Source organism: Camelus bactrianus, chromosome 11 (assembly GCF_048773025.1).
Source record: "Camelus bactrianus isolate YW-2024 breed Bactrian camel chromosome 11, ASM4877302v1, whole genome shotgun sequence".
Classification (NCBI taxonomy): domain Eukaryota; kingdom Metazoa; phylum Chordata; class Mammalia; order Artiodactyla; family Camelidae; genus Camelus; species Camelus bactrianus.
The window spans coordinates 25,053,191-25,080,002 of NC_133549.1; the positions used below are offsets into that span (position 1 = coordinate 25,053,191).

At 43.2% G+C, this 26,812-nt stretch overlaps 1 protein-coding gene across 13 annotated transcripts in view; it reads right to left on the reverse strand.

Moving 5' to 3' along the window:
- Positions 1-24,874, reverse strand: part of TACC2 (transforming acidic coiled-coil containing protein 2) — a 196,543-nt gene extending 171,669 nt beyond the window's left edge. For 4 of the 13 annotated variants that reach the window (XM_074373514.1, XM_074373513.1, XM_010969896.3 and 1 more), the window contains exons 1-2: positions 24,715-24,874; positions 2,162-2,238 (exon numbers count right to left, since the gene is read on the reverse strand). In XM_074373514.1, coding sequence (XP_074229615.1) covers positions 2,162-2,194 — 33 coding nt within the window. In that variant the 5' untranslated portion in view covers positions 2,195-2,238; positions 24,715-24,874. Of the gene's footprint in view, positions 1-2,161; positions 2,239-3,966; positions 3,986-24,714 lie in introns of those variants that run through there. The other 9 variants (XM_045506512.2, XM_074373512.1, XM_074373507.1 and 6 more) reach the window with 5 other exon arrangements.
- Positions 24,875-26,812: the final 1,938 nt, after the last annotated feature.

A 26,812-nucleotide genomic window follows, 5' to 3' on the forward strand; every position in this document is an offset into this window, starting at 1 on the left:
CAACACCAAATAGTGACGATACCAGATGATGGCCAGGATGTAGGAAACCGGGTCGCTCAGACACTGCTGGTGGGGATGTAAAATGGTCCAGGGAATCTAGCAAACAGTTTGGCAGTCCCTTAGAAAACTGTACATGCAACTACCATATGACCCAGCAACTGAGCTCTTGGGCTTTGTGTCAGAGAAATGAAAACTTTTGTTCACACACACACAAAAAAACTGTTTACAAATGTCCATAATAGCTTTATTTGTAACAGCCCCAAACTGGAAACAACCCAGATGTCCTTCACTAAGTGAATGGTTCAACGAACTGTGGGACATCTACTCAGCAATAAAAGGCATGGACTATTGACACATGCAACAATCTGGATGGATCTCGAGGAAATCATGCTGAGTGAAAAATACCAATTCCAGAAGGTCACCTACTGTGTGATTCCATTTATATAACATTGTATAACACTCTCTCCCTCATCTCTATAGAGAACAAATTAGAAGTTGCTGGGGGTTAGGAATGGGGCACCGGAGGGAGGCGGGTGTGGTTATGAGGGCAACAGGAGGAATCCCGTCCCTGGAAATGTTCTGTATCTTAACTGTTTCAATGTCAGTATCTGGGTTGTGGGGAGGAGGGTGTAGCTCAGTGGTAGAGTGCATGCTTAGCATTCATGAGGTCCTGGGTTCAATCCGCAGTACCTCCTCTAAAAATAAATAAACCTAATTACCCTCCCCCCAAAAAAAACAAAAACAAAAAAGAGTCAGTATCTGGGTTGTGATTTTGTACTGTAGTTTTGCAAAACATTTGCCCTTGAGGGAAACTAAGGTGCATGGGATCTCTCTGTATTATTTCTTATAACAACTCACCAATCTACCATTATCTCAAAATATAAAAAGCTAATTTAAAAAATGTTAAGATTTTTAGGAAAAAATTTGGGTTTCTGACTTCTCCTGAAGAAATAGGAAGGTCTTGTAACAGTGGGTTCACATTCCTACTTGGCAATGAGCAGCTGGAGTTGATAGTGGCTGCCTCCTTAGGCAATCGGACAGGACCCTTCTGTTTGCCACAGTCCCCACCTCTCCCTATCGTATCCCTCCCAGTCATTTAACACAATTACTGTTTCTCGTCCGCCCCTAAAGATTGGAGTTTGCCACCTTTTCTTTGGATGAGTCCTGTTTTCCTTCTTGAGAAAAGAATATTGTGGGGAAGAAAAAGCAGAGGGAAAATGAATTGCATTTTGCTGGCTTTTAGGTCCAATTTCCTCATTCAAAGAACTCAATACATTAATCCAATATTTCTGCTGTGTGTCAGATCAATGGGAAAGTGTTCCCCTGATTTTGTTCACCAGGGCACTGAATTACAACTCTCAGACTTAAAATGGGTAACTATGAAATTTGAATTTATTTTACTATCTCAGCCTCCTGCACAATGAAGCAAAGTCCGTTCCTCAATCGTGAAAGCCTTACCTAACGTGGAGACAAGTCATATTTCATCTGCTCCACATTGATAGATTTTAAAATCATTTTTTAAAGGCCATAACTTTTGGTGGAGGAGAGGTGTAGAAAAAGATCTATCTTAACCTCCTCGGACGCATCCACGTGGATGCAGAGTGGATGAGGGGAGAGACACAATCCAGGAAAAGCATGCCACAGTCTCCCATGCCAATTTAAAAAGCGTAGATATAAATTTATGAGTTTGAGATTTGCAAATGTTAGCCACTATATATAAAAATATATTTTTTAAAAAACCAAGCTTCTTCTATATAGCACAGGGAACTATATTCAATATCTTGTAATAACCTTTAATGACAAAGAATATGAAAAACGAATATATGTATGTCTGTGCATGACTGGGACATTGTGCTGTAATACCAGAAAGTGACACATTGTAAACTGACTGTACTTCAAAAAAAAAAAAAAAGATGCTAATTATTGCAAAAAATAAAAAGCATAGAAGAAGAAGTAAAATTGTAGTTTATACAATTAGGGCTAGACTTAATTAATATGAGAATTCTGAAAATGGAATGAATGATGCCTACAGGGGTTCAAATATGTCCGCATGTACCTAGGCACAATCTGAGTTTGAGCTCACTCCTTCCTGGACAGAGAGGAGATGCTGAAAAAAAAGTCTAGTCAAGGTCAGTCGAGGGCAAAGCTGCGTGACGCTCACCTGGTTGCCCGAGGTGCTGTTCTCGTTCCCCATGACGATTCAAGGTGCCCAGTCCCTCCGGATTTGATCGGTGGCGACTGGAAGAAACAAAGAGATACACACATCTGTAAAACTGGAGAAGATTCAAGGCTTTTTCTGTCTGCTTGTCTCCCCAGATCAAAAGCCAGATGATGGGAAGTGTTCATCTCTGCAGTCCCATCATGGAAAATTGCTTCTGACAGGTTTTCCTTCACTATGTGCCACCCAGACGGGGCAGTACTGGCTGGTGTTTTATTCCCCACCCCGGGCTGGCAGATATTTCTGAAAGACGAGTTCGTTATTGAGTTTCTGACTTAACGCCAAGATACACATATACGTATATATACAAACAGAGTGACAAGAGGGGCCTGTTTGCCAAGGAGAGTTTGAAGAGCACCGCTGTTGGAGTGTTTTCTGTTTCTGTGTTCGGTTTGGAAATCCAGAGTGTGGCTGGTTTCCCCCTCTCAGTGACAGCAGAGCTGGGTGTCCAACATTAGGAGGCGTGAAATCCACTGCTCTTCAAGAACATATGGTTTTTATATTTTTTTACTCTAAACACTTGTTTCATCAAGTCAGTTTCACTTCTGCACAGATTTCTATGAAGGCAGCATGGTTCTCCTGTGGAGGAAAGTGGGTCGCTGGGGCCAGACAAGGAATGAATAGTCACGTAAAGGGGCGTGCTGCTGGGACACTGATTGTCATTTCATCGGGCTCACTGAGTGACGTTGTTTATTAATTGTCATGGTAATGAGGATGCTTCCCACACAGCCTGCACAGAAAGCCAAGACGTTTGCTGATATCACCCGACAGAGTTCCATCAGACGCCATAGCATAAACAGGACTGGGGCTGTTCCCTCCATTCTTTCTAGATGGAGAAAACTTTTAAAATTACAGGCTTTAAGAGCTGGAGCTTTAGAGATTACCAGTCTAACCCAGTGGGGCAACTGAGGCTGTGGAGAAGGCCAGGGGCTTGCCAAAGACCCAGTTTGGGGAGGCCAAAGCTGGAAACAGGACTTAGTCTCTTGCCTTCTGATTCCAGATTTCTTCCACAGCACGATGGCTGTCATCACAGTATTTCCTCAGAAAATGTCAGTGATGGACTTACTTAAAATAAAATTTGTCCTTTGATTTGCTTATCCATTCAGTTAACATCAATGTGTAGCAAACAGTCACGGACAATAAAATATAATTTGAGCAGGCCAAATTAAAATGACCCCAACTGCAAAAATCGTAAGTAACATCAGGAGTGATTAATTCTCTCCCTCCTAATCCTTTAATCAAAAGGATACAACTCCTCAGTCCTTTCTTGCCATTTCCTGCTTATAAGATGGGCCAAAAAAAAATCATATGCTCACTTATAGAATGTAAAAATTTTTGTGTATTTAAAATCGATCACTTCAGTTTATTTTTCATGTTCATTTGGAAAATGATTTCTCCTTAGTAAATAATGCTGAGTGTTACAATCATTGTGCCCTGATCCATAATCATAACTTCCTTGTACCTGCCAGGCCAAACCACACGCAGTTGGAGTGACACACGATTCAATACAATATTAATTTTTGAAACTCATTCACCAAATAAAATTCAATGATTGTATTCAGAATCAGAACATCTGAACTAGATTTCTAAGCTAGCCTTTAAAACTACTTCTGGCTCAGTGTAAATTTCAAAACCACAGCGGGAAGGCCTGGCTGTGTCCGGGACCCTCTCCTGGTGACTTCTAGAATTGTCCCTCATCAGGCTTCCCCAAGACCGTATGGCTCTGGAAGACTCTGCCGGCTACTTACGTTTAAGGATGGCCTGTGGCTTTGGAGGCCGAGGCCCACGGAAAGTCTGCTTTTCGGCAGTTGGACTTTCTCCTCCACCATTCAGAAACGGGCGAGGTCTAAGCAGAGGCACTGACCCACCTCCGTCAGTTGGGCAAACAGCCCGCCTCCACCCTCCACGCTGACACTAACCAGCTGCGCCTCATACCTGGGCAGAGCCGTGCGGAGCTGCTGTGATTATACAAACGTGCGATCAGCATTTCCCAGCCCATCGGGTCCAGGGCCTCTGACATAGAGGATTGTTCCGTTACTGCATTAGCAGGGCTCCTTTCAGAAAAGGCTTATCCAAATGAAAACTGGCCCCTGTGATCTGATTGGCCACACCTAGGGGAGCAGGACAGTCCTGCCCCCGGGAGCAGGGGCGCCATGAGTCACTCGTTCGACCTTACGCTTTGGAGCCGGGGACAAACCTTTCCTTTTAGAAAGGAGTGAAATGCTCAAAGGGCTTCCTATTTGCACCCGGGAAAATTCTGCCGTAAATAATGTGGAAAGACAAAGAAAACTTGGGGAAACATGATGACGCCAGCAGTCTGGCACCTGTTTATGATGTGGTGTGTGCAGAATGTACTTACCCAGGCGTGGCTGGAGTTTCAACAAGTAGAGTTGTAAAAAGCTGCAGGCTTGCCTGGATCCCTGGTAGACAGACCTGCCTGTCCAGGGCGGGGGAAGCCCTGAGGCCCTCAGGTGGGACTGGAGAAGGGCAGCCCCCAAAGATCCTTTGCCCATCAGCCTCCTTCCTCCTCAGATTCCTCCCATTATTACCAGTCAGCCTCTCTTTTGCATGAATGCAGCCAATTTCAATATTTTTTTAAGTATCAGAAGCTTTGATGCATTCTGCAGAAGCTCCTTACCCCTGACGCAAGGTGCAGACCTTCCAGAGAAACAAGTTAGCATTTCACCAAAGGCACCTTAGCTACCAGTTATCCCGCGAAGCTCAGAGGAATGTCAGGAGCTCCTTGGAGGGGAAAGCTGAATGCAGGGAGGGATCTCAGTGCCCCACTTCTGGTTCAAACAGAGCAGAAGTGTGTACATTTCAAAAGACAATGGATAAGCAAATTGTGATCTCTTCACACAATGGAATATCATTCAGCCATGAAAAAGAATGGAATTCTGACACATATTACAACTTGCATGACCCTCGAAAATATTATGCTAAGTGAAAGAAGCCAGAAACAAAAGGTCACATATTGTGTGATTCTGTTGATATGAAATGTCCAGAAGAGGCAAATCAGAAGAAACAGATAACAGCATTGTGGATGTATTAAACGCCGCTTAATTGCTCACTTTAAAACGGTTAATTTTGTGTTATGTGAATTTCTCAATTTTTTTAAAGTATATGTGCTTCATATTTTGAGGTTCTGGAAAAGCTATTATTTAAAAAAATAAATCTACTACTGGGGTGAAAATGTTTGAAAACCATTGCTTTTGTGTTTATCAACACCAGGTTTCCACACAACTAAGGATTAAAGGGATAAGAAACAAGAACATTTGCCTACTCCCAAAACACCCCCTCTCCAGCCTGCGGCCATCACAAAATCAAAAGAGAGTTCTTCTAGGGGAGAGAATCTTTTTAAGCAAAACATTTTGGATGAGCCAATTGTGAATGAAGAAAGGTCCCAAGCAAGTCTTCAACAGGTGGGCAAACATGGCAAAAGCCCTGACAAAGAGGAGAGAACTGGGGGCTCACTCTGGGGAGAGGGGAGAAGGAGGGGGAGAGGATGGCCAACCCAAATGGCAAGTCCCATGAGGACCTGGAAGATGGGGAAGGCTGTGTACATTTCAGCAATGCAAATTCCCTCCACGAACCACTCCTTCAATCAGCTCTGCAGCCTCATCTCCTGCAGCCACCACTGGCCCCTGGACCAACACTACCATCCATGGTTGCTGGACACTGGGCATCATCACTGACCGTGTCTCACCACTGCCTTCCTGGCCACCACCAGGCACCAGAGGCTGCCACTGCTATTGGGGAAGAGAGTGAACGAATATACAGACTTTTCAGCTTTCATCCCAGGAACTAGTGCTCTGTCTCTTACACAGATAGATTGCCCAGGCACAGGGGTCAGGCCCAGACACTGGGCACCACGGAACCCAGAGTACCCACATTCCTTAGCTGTGACCCCCTTTCCTCAAGGCAGTACTTTGACAGGACCCCAGCATCCATCCCCGTGACTGACTACTGTCTACAGGTGTTCATGGTGGATCAGCTTCCCTCTCTTCGTGCTCTTTTTTACCAAGCTGACAGCAAGCAACTGACCAGGTTTCTAGTTCCCACCACAGATGGCTAAGTGCACGTGCGTGCGAGTTCACTCATCTGTCTCTGGGACAACCTCCCTTCGGAGGCGGGGTAGGGTTGTGACCATGAACCAGAACCCGGAGGCAGACTGCTGCAGTGTGAACACCAACTCCACCATCCACCTGATGTATAAACTCTGGCAAATTATTTAACTTCTCTGAGCTCAGTTTTGCCATCTCTAAAATGGGAATCAAAACAATACATACTTCATGTGACTGTGGTGAGTTAATTTCCATAAAGCTCTTGGAATAGATAAAGCACCAGATAAATTGTTGGCTATTGTATTATTACTGGCAGTGGGTCTCCTTGGAGCCCCCAACAGGCAAATCCTTCAGTGAAACAAGGCTTATGTTTCCTTCTTTTTCATTTTTAAATTAATTTTTAAAATTTTTTTATTGAAGTATAGTTGACTTACAATGTTAGTTTCAGACGTACAGCAAAGCGATTCAGTTATACACATACATATGTATGCATATATTTTCAGATTCTTTTCCATTATAGCTTATTACAAGAAGTTGAATACAGTTCCCTCTGTTATACAGTATGTTGCCTTCTTTTTATCCCTCTGAAAAATCATGAATTCAGATGCTTCTAATTAGAAAAAAATCAGTGCATCTGCTAACTGACTTGTGCACTAATAAAAGCAATGCACATCTTGTGCACAGATGTTGGTGAAGACTATTTATAACATAAGGCTCCATAAGAAGTACATGGTTTCAAGAACTTTGACCAAGCAATTTACACTGAAATATTTGCTGGACAAGTAACACATCCTTTCAGCTCCTGTCCCTCTATACGGCCACTGCTGGCAGTCCAATGTTAATTTAGCTAGAGTCACTCTCTGTCTCTGGACAAATGAAACTGCACTCATTCAAGAATGATTCATAGTTTAGGCTTCTAATTAATTCCAGGTGGCTTGCCACAAGCAAGACTGAATTCACAAAGGTTTCCTCTACCCACTTGTTCTGCGTACAGAGTCTAACCAGCCAGCTAAACCTTGTCTCCTGTAGATTAAAATATAAAATTCATTTTAAAAGATAGTTGTTTGCCCCCAATGTTCATAGCAGCACTATATGCAATAGCCAAGACATGGAAACAACCTAAATGTCCATCAACAGATGACTGGGATAAAGGACCTGTGGTGTATTTATACAACGGAATACTCCTCAGCCATAAAAAAAGAATAAAATAATACCATTTAGAGCAACATGGATGAACTTGGAGATTGTCATTCTAAGTGAAGTAAGCCAGAAAGAGAAAGAAAAATACCATATGAGATCACTTATATGTGGAATCTAAAATAAAAGACAAATGAACTTATTTACAAAACAGAAACAGACTTAACAGACATAGAAAACAAACTTACGGTTACCAGGGGGAAGAGGGTGGGAAGGGATAAATTGGGAGTTCAAGATTTGCAAATGTTAACTAGTATATATAAAACAGATAAACAACAAGTTTCTTCTGTGTAGCACAGTGAACTATATTCAATATCTTGTAGTAACCTATAATGAAAAAGAATATGAAAATGAATATGATGTATGCATATGTATGACTGAAACATTGTGCTGTACACCAGAAACAATTGATGCATTATAAACTGACTATACTTCAATAATTTAAAAAAAGATAGTTGTTTGGGAGAATTTTTATTTTTCAACTGATGTAATGGTGTCACATCATCACAGCTACAAAAGACCAATATAAACCAGGACCGTCTTTGATTCATGAATTTCCTTACTCATCTCCCCCATAAATACTGAGCTCTTTCTGTGTGCCAAGCACTGAGGTGCTCGTGTTCTCTTGCACTTACAGCAAAGCCGTGGGGTAGGGGTTTTCTTTTTTTACGGATGAACAACTGAAGCCCAAAGAGGTCAGGTTGTATGGCCAAAGAGAAAGGGTGGAGTCTGGTAGGCCCTGACCCCTGCGTTCGCTGAAGATTCAATGCTGCTGCCTTGGAAGATTTCTGTCGCGAGTTCGAGGGTAACTGACTGCCTTTACTGCTCGCTCCTCTGCTTCTGCAGGAGAGCATGGGGTTTCTAGCTGTTGGCAGCTGAAGCTGGTTGGGACGACTCCAGCTTACAGGATCCCCCTCACTGATCTGAGAAGAAGGCAGAAGGTCCAGGTTTGGGCTGGTGACGAACCACTCTGAGCGGGGCAGCGGAGCAGGGCTGGGTAGCCAGCAGCGCTGCTGAGAGGAGCCAAGAGCATAATTGGGGAAATGGGGCCTGGAGCCAAGTCTGAAAGAGGAGGGGATGGAAGCATGAGAACCAGCCCAGCAGCTAAAATGCACAGAGCAGCATGTGGGTGGAGGACGCGCCTCAGAACCCTGAGTCTGGGCTGATGCCCCATTTTCCTGCTGTGTGCAGGGAGGGAGGTACAAGGAGCTGGGGAATGGAAGACAAGGTCATGCAGGTGTCGTCTGGTCCACGAGAACACGTGGGCTCAGACAAGTTTTGCAACCAACCTCCCACTGCCCTGTGAACAGTCTACTGGGATTTGTTGACACATCAGACAATCTCACCAAGTTTTCTATTAAGGATTTTAAATTCTCTATTTTAAAAACTCATTTTTTTTTTGTATATGAGAAAAACGTATGTTTTAAAGGCTGGATATGTTTTGATTCTTCTTCTGCATTGAGTCATTTAGATTGTTGGTGCTGGAAGAACCCTGGGGATTGTCTCCAACACGGATGAGGCAGCTGAGGCCTCGATAGTGAAAATGACTTACCCATCGTCTCGCTACAAGCAAGGGCTGGAACCAGAACTGGTCTCAGATAGGCTTGCTTCCTACAGGCAGGCCTCCCTGACCAGGGCTCTGCAGGCTCTGGTGTCAGCTCCAGACCAGACCAGCAAGATCAGATGAGACTCCCCTTTTCCTGTGTGGCATTGCCCTCTGGGCACAGTGGCCTCCAGCCATCCAGGTCCTGCGTCAGCCAAGGATGTGGGAGGCTCCGACTGCATGAGTCCAGGTTGTCTGTTCACCGGGGATGAGCTCAGGTTCTTCTGACCCAGCAGCTCCTTTGGTTTCTTAACAAGCCGAGACCTCAGCCAGCTGCTGTTCCCACAAATGGCCCCGACGCTCATCCTGGACAGGCAGGTGGCCTCAGCTTCCCCCTCCAGTGGCTGAATTCAGTTGTTCTAACTCCCTACCTTGCACAGCTGAGCACGGAGCTACTTATAGCTCTGTTATCATGTTCCTGTTTTAATATAAACAAACAGCCGTAGCCTGGGAAAGGGATTTATTGAGAGACACTGCCTGCTTTCTGCCCTGGCAGGGGACTTCATGGGCACAGTGGACCTGGCTGCTCCACGGGGCGTGAGTGAGATGACAGCTCTTCCTTCATATCCTCCCCCTTAGCCCCTTCTCTTCCTCCCTCCCTTGTCTCTGAGGCCACCTAGAAATTTTGGTGCAAAAAGTCCAGTCTTGGAGAACATGAGGATTGGGAGGAACTTAGAAATCACCTGCTCTGGTGCCCCAGAAATCAGACACAAAGCTGACATACCCAGCCCCTGTGCTGGGGAGAGCCAGGTCAGTTATTACGTTATTGTTTCTCACCTCCAAACCCACTATATTCAGATGCTGGGGTAGTCGGAAAACCCCATTTCTGCTTTGCTAACTGTTCCTTGTGAGGCTCTGCCAGGAGGAGGCAGAGGCCAGAAAAGGAAGGAGGAAGCAGAGCACACGCTTCCTGCTTCTGGGAGCATCGCCCCAGGTTCACTGCTTCCCCGCAGCAGCAGCAGCAGTTCCCTCCCAGGGCAGCAGTGGGGGCCAGTTTGCCATTTCCGCAACTCTTACAGAGCTAGCTTCGTAGACATCAGCCCTGGCTCACTGGAAACCCCTCCACAGAGGTCTGAGGTTCCCTTCTATGGGGCCCCTCCTCCAAACGTCTAATTAATAATTCCTCCGTCTCTTTGCTCCCTAAGCCCTAAGTGTGATAACTGCTTTCTGCAGTTGCTAACTTCCATCAGACCTTAGAGTTTGCTTTTTGCCTTTACATTGACCTAAATAACAATTCTTTATATTAAATTCTCACTGTTAAAATAACTGGGACATTTCTGTCTCCTGACTTGACTCTGACTGAAAAGTCCAAGCCTGGGCTTTTCACAGCAAAATTTCTAGGTGGCCTCAGAGACAAGGGAGGGAGGCAAAGAAGAGGCTAAGGGGAGGATACAAAGGAAGAGCTGGGGTCCAAACGTGGGTCGTCTTTCTCCTGGTTCAGGACTCTCTGCATTGGAAGCGGTGTGTTCAGTTAAGTGAGTGAGCAAAGCGAGTTCATGCCATCATCAGTTCTCACTTTCTTAAGAAGTTTAGGATTCCCGATCATCGCCAACAACAAACTCTGACCCTGTCATAGCCTGTCATCCAAATGTCAATCTCTGTCACAAGCTGTTAGAACTGGGAGGGACTCCAGGTCCAGCCTGTCACACGGCTCGCCAACCTTTTCACACCTCAGCACGCAGAATACGATCACAGTTATACAGCCTCTGATCGGGGACAAGGCTGCTGGAGGGCTCAGCCACTGCTCAGGCCCCACCTGGCCACACCAAGGCTTGAGGGGACTGCGATTCTGGCCCCTGTAACTGTGGCACAGCAGTGAGCCACTGGCCTGCTGTGGAGAAGCGGTGACTAGTCCAAGGCTTTCATTTTACAGGGGATGAACATAAGGCCAGAGAGTTTAGGTAATTGGCTCAAATTTAAAGAGTCTTAGCTGTTGGCTGGAGCATCTCAGCTCTCTTTCATCCTCCAGCAGGCTAGCCTGGGCTCCTTCACAAGCCTAGCGCAGAATTCCCCTCGGGCAGGAACAATCTTAGTTTAGGAAAAGAACTTGATTTAATCTGTTTAGGGGCAAGTATTGGCAGGAGCTGGAGTTCCGTAAACTAAGATAGTCACATTGGTCCCCACGTGAAATGAGAGCACTCGAAGTTTGGTGAGGAGGAAGGTCAGAGAAGAGAACACAGGGTCAGAGGAAGGAATTGGGGGCTGGAGGAGGTGAAGCTGGCCTTTGGTGTGAGGTAGAGAATAAGGTAAAGGGCCGGCAGAACTTCCCCTGAAATGGGGTGACTGAGGACAGCTGAACCGCATGAATGCCAAATGTCATTTTGAAGCTGTTTTCTTTCATTGTGCTGCAAAGCCCTCTTCTCTCCCCCCGTCTTCATGCTACATTCATGAATGCTTTGTGAGTACTTTGTTCTGCTGTGTTTGGTTTTTGGCAGGAATTGGGGGGGGTGCAACTTGAAGAAGGGGCTCATTTCATTCATATTTGGGTCACTGCAATATGGAACAGAGACCACATGAAGCAGGAGCCTGAATGTAAAGAAGACCAGAGTGTGTAAGCCTTTGGGATTCACAGAAATCTGGGGGTGGACATTGGAGACCCACTAGGCATGGATTTGAGCCTAAAAGGGCAGGGAGACCCCAGTTGACGTCTGGGTAAGCATATATTCATAAACTTAAATAAAACCCACAAAACCAAAATTGGGGCTCATACATACTATTTGTACTCTTTTTGAAACTGCTTCCCCCCACATTTAACAGTAACATATCAAAAACATTCCCCCATCGCTACAATATCATATTCAATAGCTGCAATGGATACTAAGTTATTTCCAGGTTTTTGCTGCCTAAAAGTACATATCTCATTTCTTATAACTTGTCTCTGCCTGGAGTGGTGGAGGAGGTTGTAGGGTGAGGTGGGTGGGGGCTCAGCCTAGACCTGCCCTAGGTTAGATCGAGCAGGAAGGTACTGAAACCAGAGAATTGTATGGGGACTGACTTAGGGGCACAGTCAGGTTGGAGGGATCAGAAGTGCGGGACTGTGCCAGCAGAAGCAGTCAGGGCGGGGAGCAGGCAGAGGGCTGGGTGAGCAAGGACACAGTGTGGCTGGGGGTGGTGGGAAGGGTCGCAGCCCACCTGGGGATAGAGGCTATCTCAGGAAGCATAGAGGATGCCTGTGCCAGGACAGCTTTGCAACCCTGTGCTGCTTTTTAATGGGGAGACTTGGGGTCTCCATTGGCAATCACATCCTAGGAGGCTTGAGACAGGTCTTAAAAGGTCTAGTTCACGAGATGGAATTTTTTTGGGGGGGGACAGAGCCCAGGTACCTTTGGTGTTAATGCTTTCCAAGTTTTGAACCTGGGAATATGCATCTTGTATGGGAAGAGTTATACTGAATCACTGGAAAGTTATTTCTATTGCTCAGTAGTCTAGATCCCACGCATGATTCCATGAGCACTGGACTGAGGGCTCTGGACAATAGTGACCACCACGAGGCATAGGTTGGACAATGGCCAGTGGTAAGGCCTGAGGACCAACAAGGACAATCCAGCTAACTATGGACCATCAGCTTAGACTGGGCTGCAGGCCTTTACTCAAGGGCCAACCACAATTTGCCTTGTTCTGGGACTACACTGAATCAGCATCCTCTCTCATTTTCATGGCTGATGAGTGGTTGCCATCAGTTAGCCAGCCCACAGCTGACCACAGACGCATAAGGGGATGACAGCTGAGACCAGCCCAAATTGCCAATCCACAGAATTAGGTGGTTATTGTAAATCACCAAATTTCGGGGTGCTTTATTACACGGCAAAAGTAATATAAGATTTCCCCTGGAGGGTCCGTTTAACTTTCCTTTCTACGTGACTCTGACTAGCCATCTTGAAGATCTTGAAGATATCACAAAAGATGCCATGTAAGGGAGGATTGACGGATGATGGATCAAATCCCCCTCCAGCGGTGAGATGACAACCTACAAGAAAGGCCCCTTGATGGGTGACTACTAGCGTCACCTTGGTCTATGCCAGACTGAGTGTCATCGCCCTGAGGATGATGCTCTGAGCATCCCACTGTTACAAACCATGCATAGACCCTCAGCCCAAAATGGAAACATGAAGGTTCATATTGATTTGCAGAAAGGGGTTTCTTTTTTTTCCCTCCTAAAACAGATATTTGATGATACATTTAGATATAAGGTTCCCCTTACTCGCAATTTCCATATAGCCCTTCTCTGCAGACTGGATATTGGTCTTATGAAAACAAGCTGTTGAAATCCTCAAAAAATTCAGACATGAGTTTGAATCCGACAGCTGAACTGTGCTGTCACTTCTGGAAATCAAATACAGCATCAACCTAACTGGGAACTCTGGGCTAAGGGGTGGGTGGAGGGAGGGTGTAACGAGGGGTGGGAAGTCTGTTTCAATGCAAACAACACAGCGATCTTGAGTATAGATGGCATATTGGTGCCAATCACATCAGAGCCAAAGATATTAACACGGATGAGTCATATGCAAGAGCTGAGTTAAGAAATTGAAGATATTTGCTTTCTATATGACATAATAAGACTTTGCAAATGCAATTATTAGGCTTTACAAAGAGTTTTGGTGAACATCAGGCAATTTTCTCATGTAAAATAGAAAATAGCTTTTTAAAACCTGTTCCTCAGACAAGATTATTTTAAATTTATCTTTAAAAAATGGATAATAATAGTTATTATATAATTTAAAAATCCTCATAAAGAAGACTTTGTTCAGTACTATTCTTTTCAGCAAGAACAAGAACAACTTAATCATATTTTCCTATTTTTAAGTTAGCTTTGGGGGTAGCTGGAAACAAGAGAGGTGTCCTAGCCACCTGCCTTCCATATTTCCTCCCCAAATGATATAAAACAATGAGAAGGAGCAAGAAAATGTATGTAAAAGCCCAGAGAAGTTTAAGCACTCTTCAAAATAACTATGAATAAAAAGAGAAGTCAGGTAGCCCCAGAGCACAGTTTCTCATGCTCCCACCCTCACCCCAGCACAGAGCTTTGTGGGAAGCACAGACAGACCTAGTACCCTAGCGATGAACTAAAAATTCACATTTTAAGGCAAGATAAGAAAAGTTTGACCATAAAAATTTTCTCCACCCATTTGGGCCTCCTCCCGCCCCTCCAGTGTGCACTATGCACCTGCCTTATGCATTAACCAGACTCCCCAGAGGCAGAAATGCCTGCTCAGCCCAAAAGATCAATTTTTCTCCTGACACCAGCCATGTAACTCCTTGGAAGATAACATTCCTTTCTCAATCCTGTAGGGGTCACATCGACCCACCGCTCACCTTGTACGTGCAGACATCTTTGGTGAACTTTATGTACAATGCTGATACATCACACCCCTTAAAGACAGCAACTGGTGCAGAACAGACTGGTCAGACAACATGGGGAGATTCTGGGCGGCACCTAATGGAAGTTCTTAGCCTGAATACTTCCTTAGGACCTTACGAATGTTACTAGCTATATTACTTGTATTCTGCCTATTTTATGAGATCATTGTTTCTTGCATTTCCAAACATGTGACTGATCCTCACATAAAATTAATGACTAAGCACCTTGAAACAATCGATCAAATATATAGCCCTGTAAGGTCAATGACTGTAATAGTGTAACTCTAGACATAGGAAGAAGCTCAAGAGGCAACTGTTTCCTGGATCACAGCAGACTAGCAAGGCAGGTGGCCCAGAGGCTTTGGGCTACTGCTAACAGGGCCTAGTCCAGTAATAGCACAGTGAGTGGTCTACCAACAAAACCCTCGCCCGTCCTGGGAATGAGCATTCCCAGTGCGATGGGACAATTAGTCACGGAACGCCTTCCAAACTTTGGTTGAAATTAAGACCAAAAGGGAAGGGATGCAAAATAAAGACTGTTGCCACCATCCAGTCTACAAGAATCAAGTCATCATTCACTGCAGTCGCTGATCCACAATACACCCTGAAAGGAATTCAAGGCAAAGATCAGGATGAGGCGCTCTGCGCTCTGGGAAAACTGACAGACGAGGCCTTTGGATAGTTAGATATTTTCAGGAGAAATATGTATGAACATGGATTCTTGCATCTTCCCATACTTAGAAAAACACTAAAACCATTAACTAAGATATCTGTTTCTTGTGGCTGGCAGCCGACTTCTACTGAAACGTGTGCTTGATCACAATAACATGTACCCCTGCTCCGAAATCACACATATATTGGACTCCCTGTTCACCTCTTTGGAACAGTTCTCAGGGCGCTCTGAGAGGCTGTCTCCCGGGTTATAATCCTCAATTTGCCTGGAACAAAAATTTCCACTTCTTTCTCTGATTGACTATTGATGAATATTTTTTGTCGATACTAGAAAAGCGGTGGAAAAGACAGAAGAAGGGAGCCTACGCTGATCTAAAATTATTGTCAGAACGATGAAGTCCACCCTGAGTCAGAAAATACCGAAGTGTCTGAGCTGGTCTGGGCGAGGGCTGCAGGGGAGCGGCGTCAAAGCACAGGGCGTTTAAAGAGACAGGCACCACGTAAAACGGTAGTCTTCAAAAGGCACTGCTCTGGGGAAGGGGAGATAAAAGCAAAAGCTATAGAAGAAACACTGTGACAACTGGGTGTTCAATGGGGAAAAGAAGGAAAAAAGAGAAAATTTAGAGTCCGACAAGAAAAGGAGAGAAACACAAAATCAGAGAACTCACAAAACCGCCCCACCCTATTACACCAAACATAGATGCCCTACGGACAGAACAGGGCACTATTAACCTAGGAATCCTGGAGAGCATCCCAAGGCTATACAAATGGACAAGAGGAAGGTCAGCAAACCCGTACAGAGCTATTGCCAATAATAGTAATAATAATCATCATCATCATCATCATCATCATCATCATCATCATGAGACATTTCACACATATCACCTGAGGAAAACCTTTCCCACACCCTAAAGACAGCGAGGAAGTAGAACAAAACTGTGAGTCAATACACCAAACAGAACTCAATATTCTCAAATAAGCATCTGAGTATATGCAAAACATCTTGACTCAAATTTAAAAATGCAGTAAACAAAAATCAGGGAGGAATGAAAAGACTGTTGACTGGACTCAGGAAAGAAACAGAAAACAGCTAAATAACCTCAGAAATAAATAAATCACAAGGCACCCAAGAGAGAATAGATTCAAATAAATATTTAATAAAACACATTGAAGAAAGTCAGGAAAATGAGGAAGAGAATGAGAAATGACATAAGAAAGAAGCAAATCGGTTCAAAGAGAAAATACTGAAATGGAAAACGAAGAGGAGTAATATCCCTATTATTGTCCCTGAAATAAAAATAAAACAAGGGAACAGAGTGAATATTTAAAACTTTGATCCAAGAAAACTTTTCAGAAAAAGAAAATACCTGAATCTACACATTGAAAAGGATAAATACTTGCAAAAATTTACACAGAACAATCAATTCCAAAACATATCCTAGTAAACCATAGATTTCAAAGATAAAAGATAAAATTCTCATGACCTCCGGAAAGAAACAGCAAATAATTTTCAAAGACAAAATAATTAGACTAGTATCATATTTTAAAAAATCAATACAGAAAGCAAAGTAACAATGGAGCAGCGTTAAAAAGAAAACAAAAAACTCCATGAACTAAAGTGTGAATGAAGGATTTTATATCCAGCCAAGCTATTCTTCGTATATCAAGGCTAGAGAAAAACAATTTTCAACATATAATAACTTACTGAATTCTGCTTCCAATCAGATTCCATCCCAGGCAATCTACTAGAGGGTGTATCTCATCTAACCAAGTGATGACTGAGAAAACTGTAGCAAAAGGACTGGTGATGAGGATTTTAAAATATGTAAATGTTCATCTAAGACTAAAACAAAGGTGGAAGGGCAAAGATGGAAGACTAATGTACAAATATTATTTGATTTAACAAAGTAGAAATGATGCATCTAAAAAAATGGAAGAAGACAGAGAGGGAAAAAAGAAACCAGAACAAGCTCTTTGTTAAGGGCAAGAGTGGGTGTTAAAGGCTGTTGGGGAGGGGGGCCTCTGATACACTAGATAGTGAAAAATTAAATAAGAAAACAGGAATGTGTTTAAAGCAGGGGTCAGAGGAAAATTCATTACACTAAACATATTTATCAGTGAAAATGTAATGAAGGAACTAATGAATTAAAATCCCAAGTCAAAAATCTAGGAAAGGAAAAACTAAATAAACTAAGGAAAGTACAGAGAAGAAAAATAATACAGATGAAAGCAGAAATTAATGAAGTAAAGAACAGGAAAATAAGCAATCTAATGGAACAAATCAAAATTGTAGTTCTTTAACAATTCACAAAATAGAAAATTACTAGCTAACTTGATCAAGAAGAGAAAGAGAGAAAGCATGAATGCACGCACACACACACACACACAAAAATGACAAGAGGGAAATAACCAGTGTAACAGAAGAAATTGTAAAAATTATGAGACTGCTTTGCATACCTCTTTGCAAATTAAAAAAAAAATGCATGAAATGGATAATTTCCTAGGGAAATTCAAGTTACCAAAATTGATTTCATTAGAGTAGAAAAGTTTAACATACCAATTTTCCATACCAGAAAATAAATTTATGAAGAGCTATACTACAAAAAAGCACAAGGTTCAGTTGATTTCACAGGAGAATTCTACCAAAACCAAAGATCAGATAGTCCCCATGTCTATAAATTACTCCAGAGCATTGCAAAGGCAGAAAAAGCTCTAAATTGTTTTATGAAAAATAATACTGATTCCTAAACCTGATAAAGATGGCAACAAATAAAGATGGATTACTGTATGAGTGATGTAGATCATTATCACTCATGAATATTGATGCAAAAATCTTTCTAAAAATATACTAGCAAAAAAATTCTAGCACCACATTCAGAAAATAACATACCGCAGACAAGTGAGATATCCAGGAATTGATCAAAAAGAATTATTTCAATGGATTGAAAATATATTAATTTCCATTACTTTGTAATGATATCCCTCCTTCCCTCAATAAACCTCATTGGTCACCTTTTAAGAATTCTAGGTAATCAGGAAATGTAAATAATCAAGCATAGAACCTGACTGTATTTCAGGATATCCAAATAATTGAGGATAGGAACTTCTTTATTAAAAAATCACAACTAATAAATGAAGAAAGAATAATAGAATTACAAAATCATCATTTTGCAAACCTTAATGAAATAATAGATGCAGTAGGGTGGGGTATAAAAAAAGAAATAATAGATGTAGATAATCTTCAATGCAAACAGCATTAAGTGAAAAGCTGATGGGGAACTTTATATAGGATGAGAATATCTGAACTCAATCAATTAGTCTTAATACAGCAATAAAAGAGACCACTAGACGTTAAATTTCACCTGGTGTGATGCTGTGGGATGTATAAAGCATCACCTGTGAAGTATCCTTGCCAACATAAAAAGGCATCTGATCAAGCCTCTACATCTAGGGATCTAAGTATCACTTTACAGGAAATATAGGGAATAGAGAAATGTCACCGCTGGGATGCTAACAGCAAAGTCCAAAGAGTGGGAAATTCTACAGGAAAATGACCCAATTTCCTTAACAAATAATTGCAAGGGAAGGACAGAGGACGAGAGAGAGAGGAATCTCTGTGTTTAGAGATTAAAACTGCATAAGAGCACGTTTAACTGGCTTCTTCAATGGCGGCCCTTCCCCATCTATATGATAAAGGGGGCCAAAACTCAAGCAGAAAGTTGTACTTTTGCTAAGTTGAAGAAACAAAGTTTGAGCCTGCCAGAGAGGCTGGAATTGAGGGTGGAAGCTCATAAAGGAAGGAGCCACAGAAGAGGAGCCCCCAAATTTGCACACAAACTCCCCTCAAATCTCTAGCTGATTCCTAAAATGCACATCCTCAGGGTGAGCGCCAAAGAGCTCAAGAAAAAACAGTGGCTGGAAGTTGAAAAATCTGAGAAATGGTTTGACAGCTGCCCAGTGCCAAGAGGTTGTTTGGAGATCAAATCCCATGGAATTAGATGGACCTGGTAGATACCCCAAGTTTCACATTGACACCCTGGAAGAATCATACCCTAAGAATAAGGATACTATTTCAAGACTAAGGATTATGCCCTAGGACTAAGGGCTAAATCAAAATAGACCTACCTTAATAAGGTCTAAAATTTAGCTTCCATATGATCAAAGCAATCTCCAAGTAATTTAACTGCTTATAGAAGAAAATACAGTAGTATTTGGAGGAAGAGAACAGAATCCAATATCTACACATATCACTAAAATATCCAATATCCAATGACAGACTACTAGCTATGTGAAGAAACAGGAAAAGAGGACCTACAATCAAGAGGGGAAACAATCAAAATAAAGTAGACTCAGATGACCTAGAAGTTGGAACTAGTAGACAAGGACTTAAAAATTAACTCTTATAATGAAGACAAAATTAATTTACAGAAAAAGACAGATATAATGGTGGAAGACATAGGAAATTTCTGGAGGACATATACAGAGGAGGATATAGAAAAGCTATGGAATTTGGGGTCGAGGGTGTAGAACAGAAAAGTGCCTTAAGAGATACATCAATCCAAAGCAGTTTATGGTTTCTGTTGGGATCCTGATTGAAACAAACCAACTGAAAAAATGAAGACAATCAATGATATTTGAGTACTGACAGGATTTCTAATACTAAGGAATGATTATAATTCTTTATAAACTTTTTTAGGTATGATAATAATATTATGGTTATACACATATAAAAAAGAGTCCTCATCTTTTAGAGATACGTATTACTGATTAAATGATGGCATGATTTACTTTAAAACAGTATCACAGTTGGAGGAGAGGGTAGATATTAGTGAAAAGTAGATTAATAAATGAAATAAGATTTTCCATAGGTAGATAATTTTTGAAACTACTAATGGGTATATGAGGATTATTGTAATAGTCTCTCTACCTTTGTGCATGCTTGGAAAGTCCATAATAAAAGATGAGAGAGGGAAAGGAGAGAGAGAGTGTGGGAGGGAGGAAACGAAATCCTCCCTCCTTTGCGTGTGTCTAGGGTCCACTCCAGTTCTCGAGCCAGTCGTGGCTGAGCCAGTCTCTGCCCTGTCAGTGGTGAACTTCAGAATGAGGTCATCCCTTCCTAAGCATGGGTCAAGGTGGTCTGCCAGTGGTTTGGGCTACTTTGATTTGCATTTTCCAAACCAAATTTCCTCGTCAAACTTTAGATGTGGGACCCAGTGTCTCCAATGGACCTCTAAGTCCAAGTGTTGCTTCCCAAGCCCTAGTTCAGCCTTTCCCTCCCATCTATGTTGGTTTGGCTCCTGGTACTTTGCGCCTGGCTGAGGACTGATCTTGCCATGTATAAACACAGCTCCCGAAGGATAACTTCCTGAATTTCCTACTACTGGGGTCTGCCCCTCCAGCCAGAAGCTCTGGTACCAACAATTGTTCGTGGGCTTTGTTCCTTCTCTGTCTAGTTGCTTCTCCAACATTGGCATCTGTAGTTGGGTCATTTCCCCCAAACCCATTGACCAAGATAGGTAAACCTGAATCTCTTTGTTTATGCTAAATGAGGAGAAGCCATTTGCAGTTTCAATCTTTTGTGAGTTCTGGGCCGGCTGGTGTTGGGGGAGAAGGAAGCACACCCAGCAAATGCTGAATGTGAAGCTTCCACCAGGTGATGCAAACAATAACCGCACCAAATGTTCTTCAAAGAACTGGAACACATAAGAGGATGATCTTGTGACTGCCCAGGATTCAGGAGTTCGTTGTCTCATCTGTTTGCTATGAAATAGGAGATGCAAAATACCTTCGTCAGGTCCTAACTTGAACTTCAATATGTTTCAGCAGAAGCAGAGTCTCAGGAATGATTTTTTGAATGCCCTAAAGTGAATACAGAGCCATGGTTTTTAAGCTCATAGAATTACCTACAAAATTATGTCCCCTCCAAATAAAAAACTTGGCTCCGTTTAGAAGTGACCACTACAGCTTCACCTACATCCAAACCCTTCACCATCCTGTCACACAAAAGGAGCACAACCAGAAAGAAATCATCTTTCATGGTCCAGGTCTTGCAACTGAGGATTTGCTAAGGATCAAAGGCAACTACTCTGAGGGGGGTTGGTCATTGGTAGAGCCTGGACATTTCTGTGGAACCCCAGAATATTGAGATACAACCAGTTTTAGTCATTCTGGAACTCTACACAGATGTAAGCAGCTTGACTACACAAAGTTAGCTCTCTCTGCTAGAGCAACGGCTGCCTCTGTCGCTGGGTTTAATCTCTTTATAATTCTTTGGCACCAATTCTGGCACGGGACTCAGCCAAGGCTGTTCCCTGACTTGAGTGTGGAGCAGAATTTCCCCTTTTTAGGTCACAAACTCAGAGCGCTCACTCATCCCAGTGACTCTCTCTCCTGTGTCAATTTTTAACACCTTCATTAGCAACATTTATGAAACGTTGGCAAAGTGGCAACTCTTCCGAGCAGCTCCTGCTATACACGGGCATTGCCCAAGACTGAAACACATGTGCAAACTTGCCTACCAGGCTAGGATTATAAAAAAACATTGGTATCCACCTCTTGTGAACATAGCTCAGTTAAGAATCCTAGCATTCAGTGACCCTCAAAGTGTGCAGATAAGCCCTCAATGGGTCTTTTTCCTGCATTAGCGTTCTGGTCAGTGTCCGGCTGCTTGTTTGCTGTCTCACCACATGCAGCATTGGTCCCCAAATCCTGCCTTTGGCGTTGGGGTGAGACGTCCTGTGCTGAGATAGACAATTTCACTTGGGCTTCAAAGCTCTTTGGGAATCAAAGTATTGGACCGGAGTGAGCATCATAGTGAGTTTGGTTCTCTGCTGGACAGTTTGCCACCACCTGGTCAATTACATTTGTCCTGGCTCTCTCCCTGCCCTATTAGCCACCTGGTGCTGTCCCCTACCAGCCGCATGCCCCTGGCCATTAAGTCCACATCCTTGCATGCAGTTAGTAGAATCCACCATTTAACCCAGCTTCCACTGCTCCACTCCCATGAAGTCCCACTCTTGAGCAGGCAACTTCTGATGGCCTGCCTTTGTCCTTTGCTCTGAAAACGGCTCTTCCATTATTTTCTCCTCTCTGCCACCTCACCCCCACCGACTGAGCAGTCTTGGCCCACCACACCAACCCACCTCCTAGAGATTGCTAATTGGACTAGGGCTTAATACTCGCTTCAGCTGGGCCAAGCAGATTTTCTCTCTTGCTGTTTGACAGGGGCCTTTGAAGTCAGTGACAGGCCACAGGGCCAATGAGCAATGTGGGTTTGGATCCAGGCCAGAGAACCCCAGAGTCTGTGCGTGCTGACCTGAGGGAGGAGCGGGACCAGGAGCCCAGCAGAGACCAGTCCATCCTCAGACTGGAATGAAGCAGGTGGTAGCTGGGAACTTTACAACCCAGAGCTATGTCTTTGCCACCAGTCTCAACCAATCCCGTCCCTTTTTGAAAGTTTCTATTTCTGACAACAAAACGACCCTGGATTGAAAACACACTCAAAAGCTGCTCATGACCTTTACACTGTGGCCTCTTCTCAGCCTTCCTCCTCCTTCAGCATTTCAACAGCACCTGACCCTGTCACCCCTACCCTCCTCTACAAACTCTCCCACTTAGGACTTTTTTAAAAGGAGCTAAATCTTGTTCTCTTCTTCCTTCTCCAGTGTTCTTCTTCCCCTCTTTGTAAAGCCACTTAATGAGATTCAGGATTCAGTCTTCCAGCCTGGTCTTCTCCTAGGAAGATTCCATATGGGTTCTCATAACTTCATTTCTTGAGTTCAGGCAGAAGGCTCTAAATCTGGATGCCAGCCTTAACTTCTCCCTCCCACCCCCATCGCATTTTTAACTCTCTGATAAATATCTCTACTCGAATGACTCACAGTCACTCAACCTCTTGAAATGCACATTTGATATCTTTCTCCTTCAACTCAACCCCTCTCCTGACTTTCCCATTCCCACTGAGAGGACTGTGTCCATTTAGCGCTATCCCCTGGGACTCTAGGTAATTCTGCACCACAGGGTGTTTGCTTGATTAGCATCTGCCTCCCCACCAGCCCAGGAGCTCCCTGAGGGCCTAGATTGTGTGACTGTGATGTAAACTCTTTTCTCCTTCCCTCAAGAACTCCCAGGGTCTGGTACCCAGGATCACTTAAATGTTTGCTGAATACACTGAAGGAATAGCTGATTATCTTTTATTTTTCCCTCTGCTTCGTTCCTCTTTTCTCTCCAATATCTACCCATGGAGCCCTCTGAACTCTCCTTCCAGTGTCTCTTTCCCTGTGCCCTTCTCTTCCCTAATCCCTGCGCTTCTGGGCCAGATCCTTATTGCTACCCAGTACAACACCTGCAGAAGCGAACTGGTCTCCCTGGTTGCAACAGAAACTTGACAAGTGGAATTCCGGGAATATGGTGGCAGCAGAGTTTTAAGATCTTCCCAAATCCCCTCGTATAAACAGACAGAGCAACTAGATAGAAAAACCGAAAACCTGCAGACATTTACAACAAAACCGGATAATAAGGTTTCCCCCGAACTTCAACCACCAACAGCTACAAGACCCACCTGGTTTCATCTTCCATGCAGGAAGAAGCAGAACTGAGAGCAGGACGACCCCAAAAGAGCCAACAGGGATTCCCTGAAAGGATGGGGGGGGGCAATGTGGAAGCAGCAGCTAACACTGGGAGGAGTTTTGCCCCCTCTATACACGCATAATGCAGGTGTTACACACTAGGTTGTGCACGGTGTAAGTGGGATGAAGAACTTCAGTCTGTGCATTTCTGTTGCTTGGAGATAGGACACACAGACTCACACACAAACACACATACACACTCACACTCTGCTATGTTTAACTGAACTGTTGGATTCTCTCATGAGGCTTAAAATTCTGCCTCACTTCAGTGTGATCTGACGACTCCCTTATAAGTGACACCACGTCAAACTCAGAAACACACAGCTTTTGTTGAGATCACATGGCAGCTCAAGCTGGCAGCCACAGCGTCAGAAACAGGTCTGAAAAGGTACTTGTGTGAGTCTAGAGAAACACTGTGCATACAGGTCAAAATCAACACTGTCGCCAGTTTTAAAATAACTTTTCCCTACAAAGTCTTGGTGCATTAGGCCTTCAGGGCTCTCTTAAATCATCACTCCACAGGATCATAAATACTTGAAAACCCAATTTGCCATGGGCAGAATCGTAACAAAAGCCAGAAGAAATTTCAGTAACCACCTAGCCCAATCCTTGTTTTAGAAAGGAAGAGAATAAGGTCTAGGTTAATGAGGACTTATCCTACCAAAAGCAGCTGGTAACTTTTTGGAAAGAAAAAACACAGTTCATGTGGCTCAGGAGACAATCAGAGGGGGCAAATAAGAAAACACAGGTGGGCCTTCAATTTCTCTTTATAAGGGAAAAGAAAGGAAGGGAAGGAAGGAAGGAAGGAAGGAAGAGTGAGAGAGAAAGAAAGAAAGAGAGAGAGAGAGAGAAAGAAAGAAAGAGAAAGAAAGAAAGAAAGAAAGAGAAGAAAGAAAGTGCATTTATGCTCTAAACTCAGTAGCCAAGCCATACATTGCTCAAAGGATTAAAGCTATCAATCTGAGACTTACTTACCCAGTATCCTTTTAGCATGAAGAGCAGAGAAGGGGGGAAAGGTCCTCTCTTCCTGATGTTCCGACTTTTCAGCACTGCCCTCCGCCTGCGGTCTGTCTTCCCCAGGATCACATGGAAATGTTCTATAAATGTGCGTTGGCTTAAGGTTGGGAACACTGGCCTGGGAGGCAGCAGTGTGTAAGCAATCTGACCCGGGCCAGGCGGCAGCTTTCCAGAAGGCTCTGCAGCCCAGAGAGAGGGCGACAAGGGGCGGAGAGCTGGCAGGTATGGGAAGCCTGCAGCATTCTGTTTTTTTCACTCTACATTTATCTGGGATCTGAAGCCAGTCTCAGCTGCCCCAGGCTGCACTTTAATTTACTTGGGGGCAGTTCTGTATTTTGGCTACTTTTCAAAACAAAGTAGCCTTTAAAACAATGCTACAAAATTAGAAATGCTTTTGGTAAATGGGGACAGGTCACCCTCAGTTTTTACCAACCCTGTAAAATAGTCAAGTTGTCCTTTTTGAAAAGGTCAATATGCTCCCTTGGGAAAGGGTAAGTGAGTAAATACTGCTTAGCCAGTTCTAATTGGCAAAGCCACGTAAAAATCCATCAGCATCTAATGAATTAAATGTGCAACCATACAATGGCAAACCAGGCAGCTCTTAGAAAGGATGTGGACCTCTTTACATACCAACACTGATACATCATTTTATCTCTCCAAGGGACATCATTAAGTGAAAAAAATTAAGGTACAGAACAGTGTGTATAATATGCTACTATTTGTGTTAAAAAAAAGGATATAAATTTGCATGTGGATACCACAGTATGTATAGTACCTAAATTCTATGTTCTGAAAAAAAACTGCCATACTATATTATGATATATAAATTAATGACTCTTTCTGGAAATTCACCTAAGAAACTAGTGACAGAGGCTGCCTCCAGGGAGGGGGAAGGGCCAGGGAGGGGCAGAGACTAAGTGACAGGGAAAGAGGAAGATTTCCTTTCCTGGGCTAGAAATTTTACCTCATGGGAATTGTAATTTTTCAAAGAAAATTTAAAAAGTGATCTAATTTTCAGTAGAAATATTTAATTTTCAAAATTATTCTACTATTCAGAGCACTGAATTCAATTGACCATCACTTTCATTTTTCACATATTTAAATTTTTGATGGGGTTAGGAAGGAGACTCTTTAAGAAGACAGGGTTTTGTGATAACTAAAATCCTGGAATAGCGAAGGACCTTGAGTGAGTTTTGAATGAGGAGTTGGAAAGCTGGATTTTCAGTCCTGATGCATCCCCTTCCCAGCCACGACTTGGATCAATTGCCCAGATGCCAGGTGCTCGATTTCATCAGGTGTAAAAGTGGTCCCACACCCCACCTTCCCCACAGGCCCAGTGTGGCCCAGGCAAGATGATGTATATAAAAAAAATTCTAAAAGCAGAAAACCCTTATTCAGGAATAGAATTTTTCAGGGTGATCACACTTCGTAACATTTTCCTAAAGTTCTTGTGTAATTCAACACAAATAATTTAAGTCAAATTTTCCCATGGGAGCAAGTAAGGGGCATAGTTTCAGAAGGCGCAGATCTGCAGTCGTTGTGGCTAATGTTCACCTTAGTGCTATTTTTAATTTTTCTCAGCATCATTTCTCATATGTACAAATGCCTTCTTCTAAGCTAAACTCTTGGCCTGTCATCGTGGGCTGTTTTGACCTCCTGCATGGTTTCCTATCACACCTAAATTCTGTTCCCAGTTTATTAATCCGGGAGCATTTTTTCAGTCTTCCCTTAAGACAAGGCATCATGCTTGGGTGAAATTGCCTTAAGATATAAAACAGGTGTTTTTGTTTTGTGTTTTTTCTTTTAACGTTGGTACTGGGGATCGAACCCAGGATCTCATGTATGCTAAGCACATACTCTACCACTTAGCTACACCCCCATCTAAAACAGGTTTTTGATGACACTAAAATCACAAGCCAAATTTCCAATGCCTATGAACAGTGTGGTTGCCACGATCCTGATGAAAAACTGCAGAGGTGCCTGCTTACCGGTGGAGGTGGCGCCACCATGTGGCAATAGTGTCAGTGCAGATTTTACCATTGGTCTGGTCAGCTTT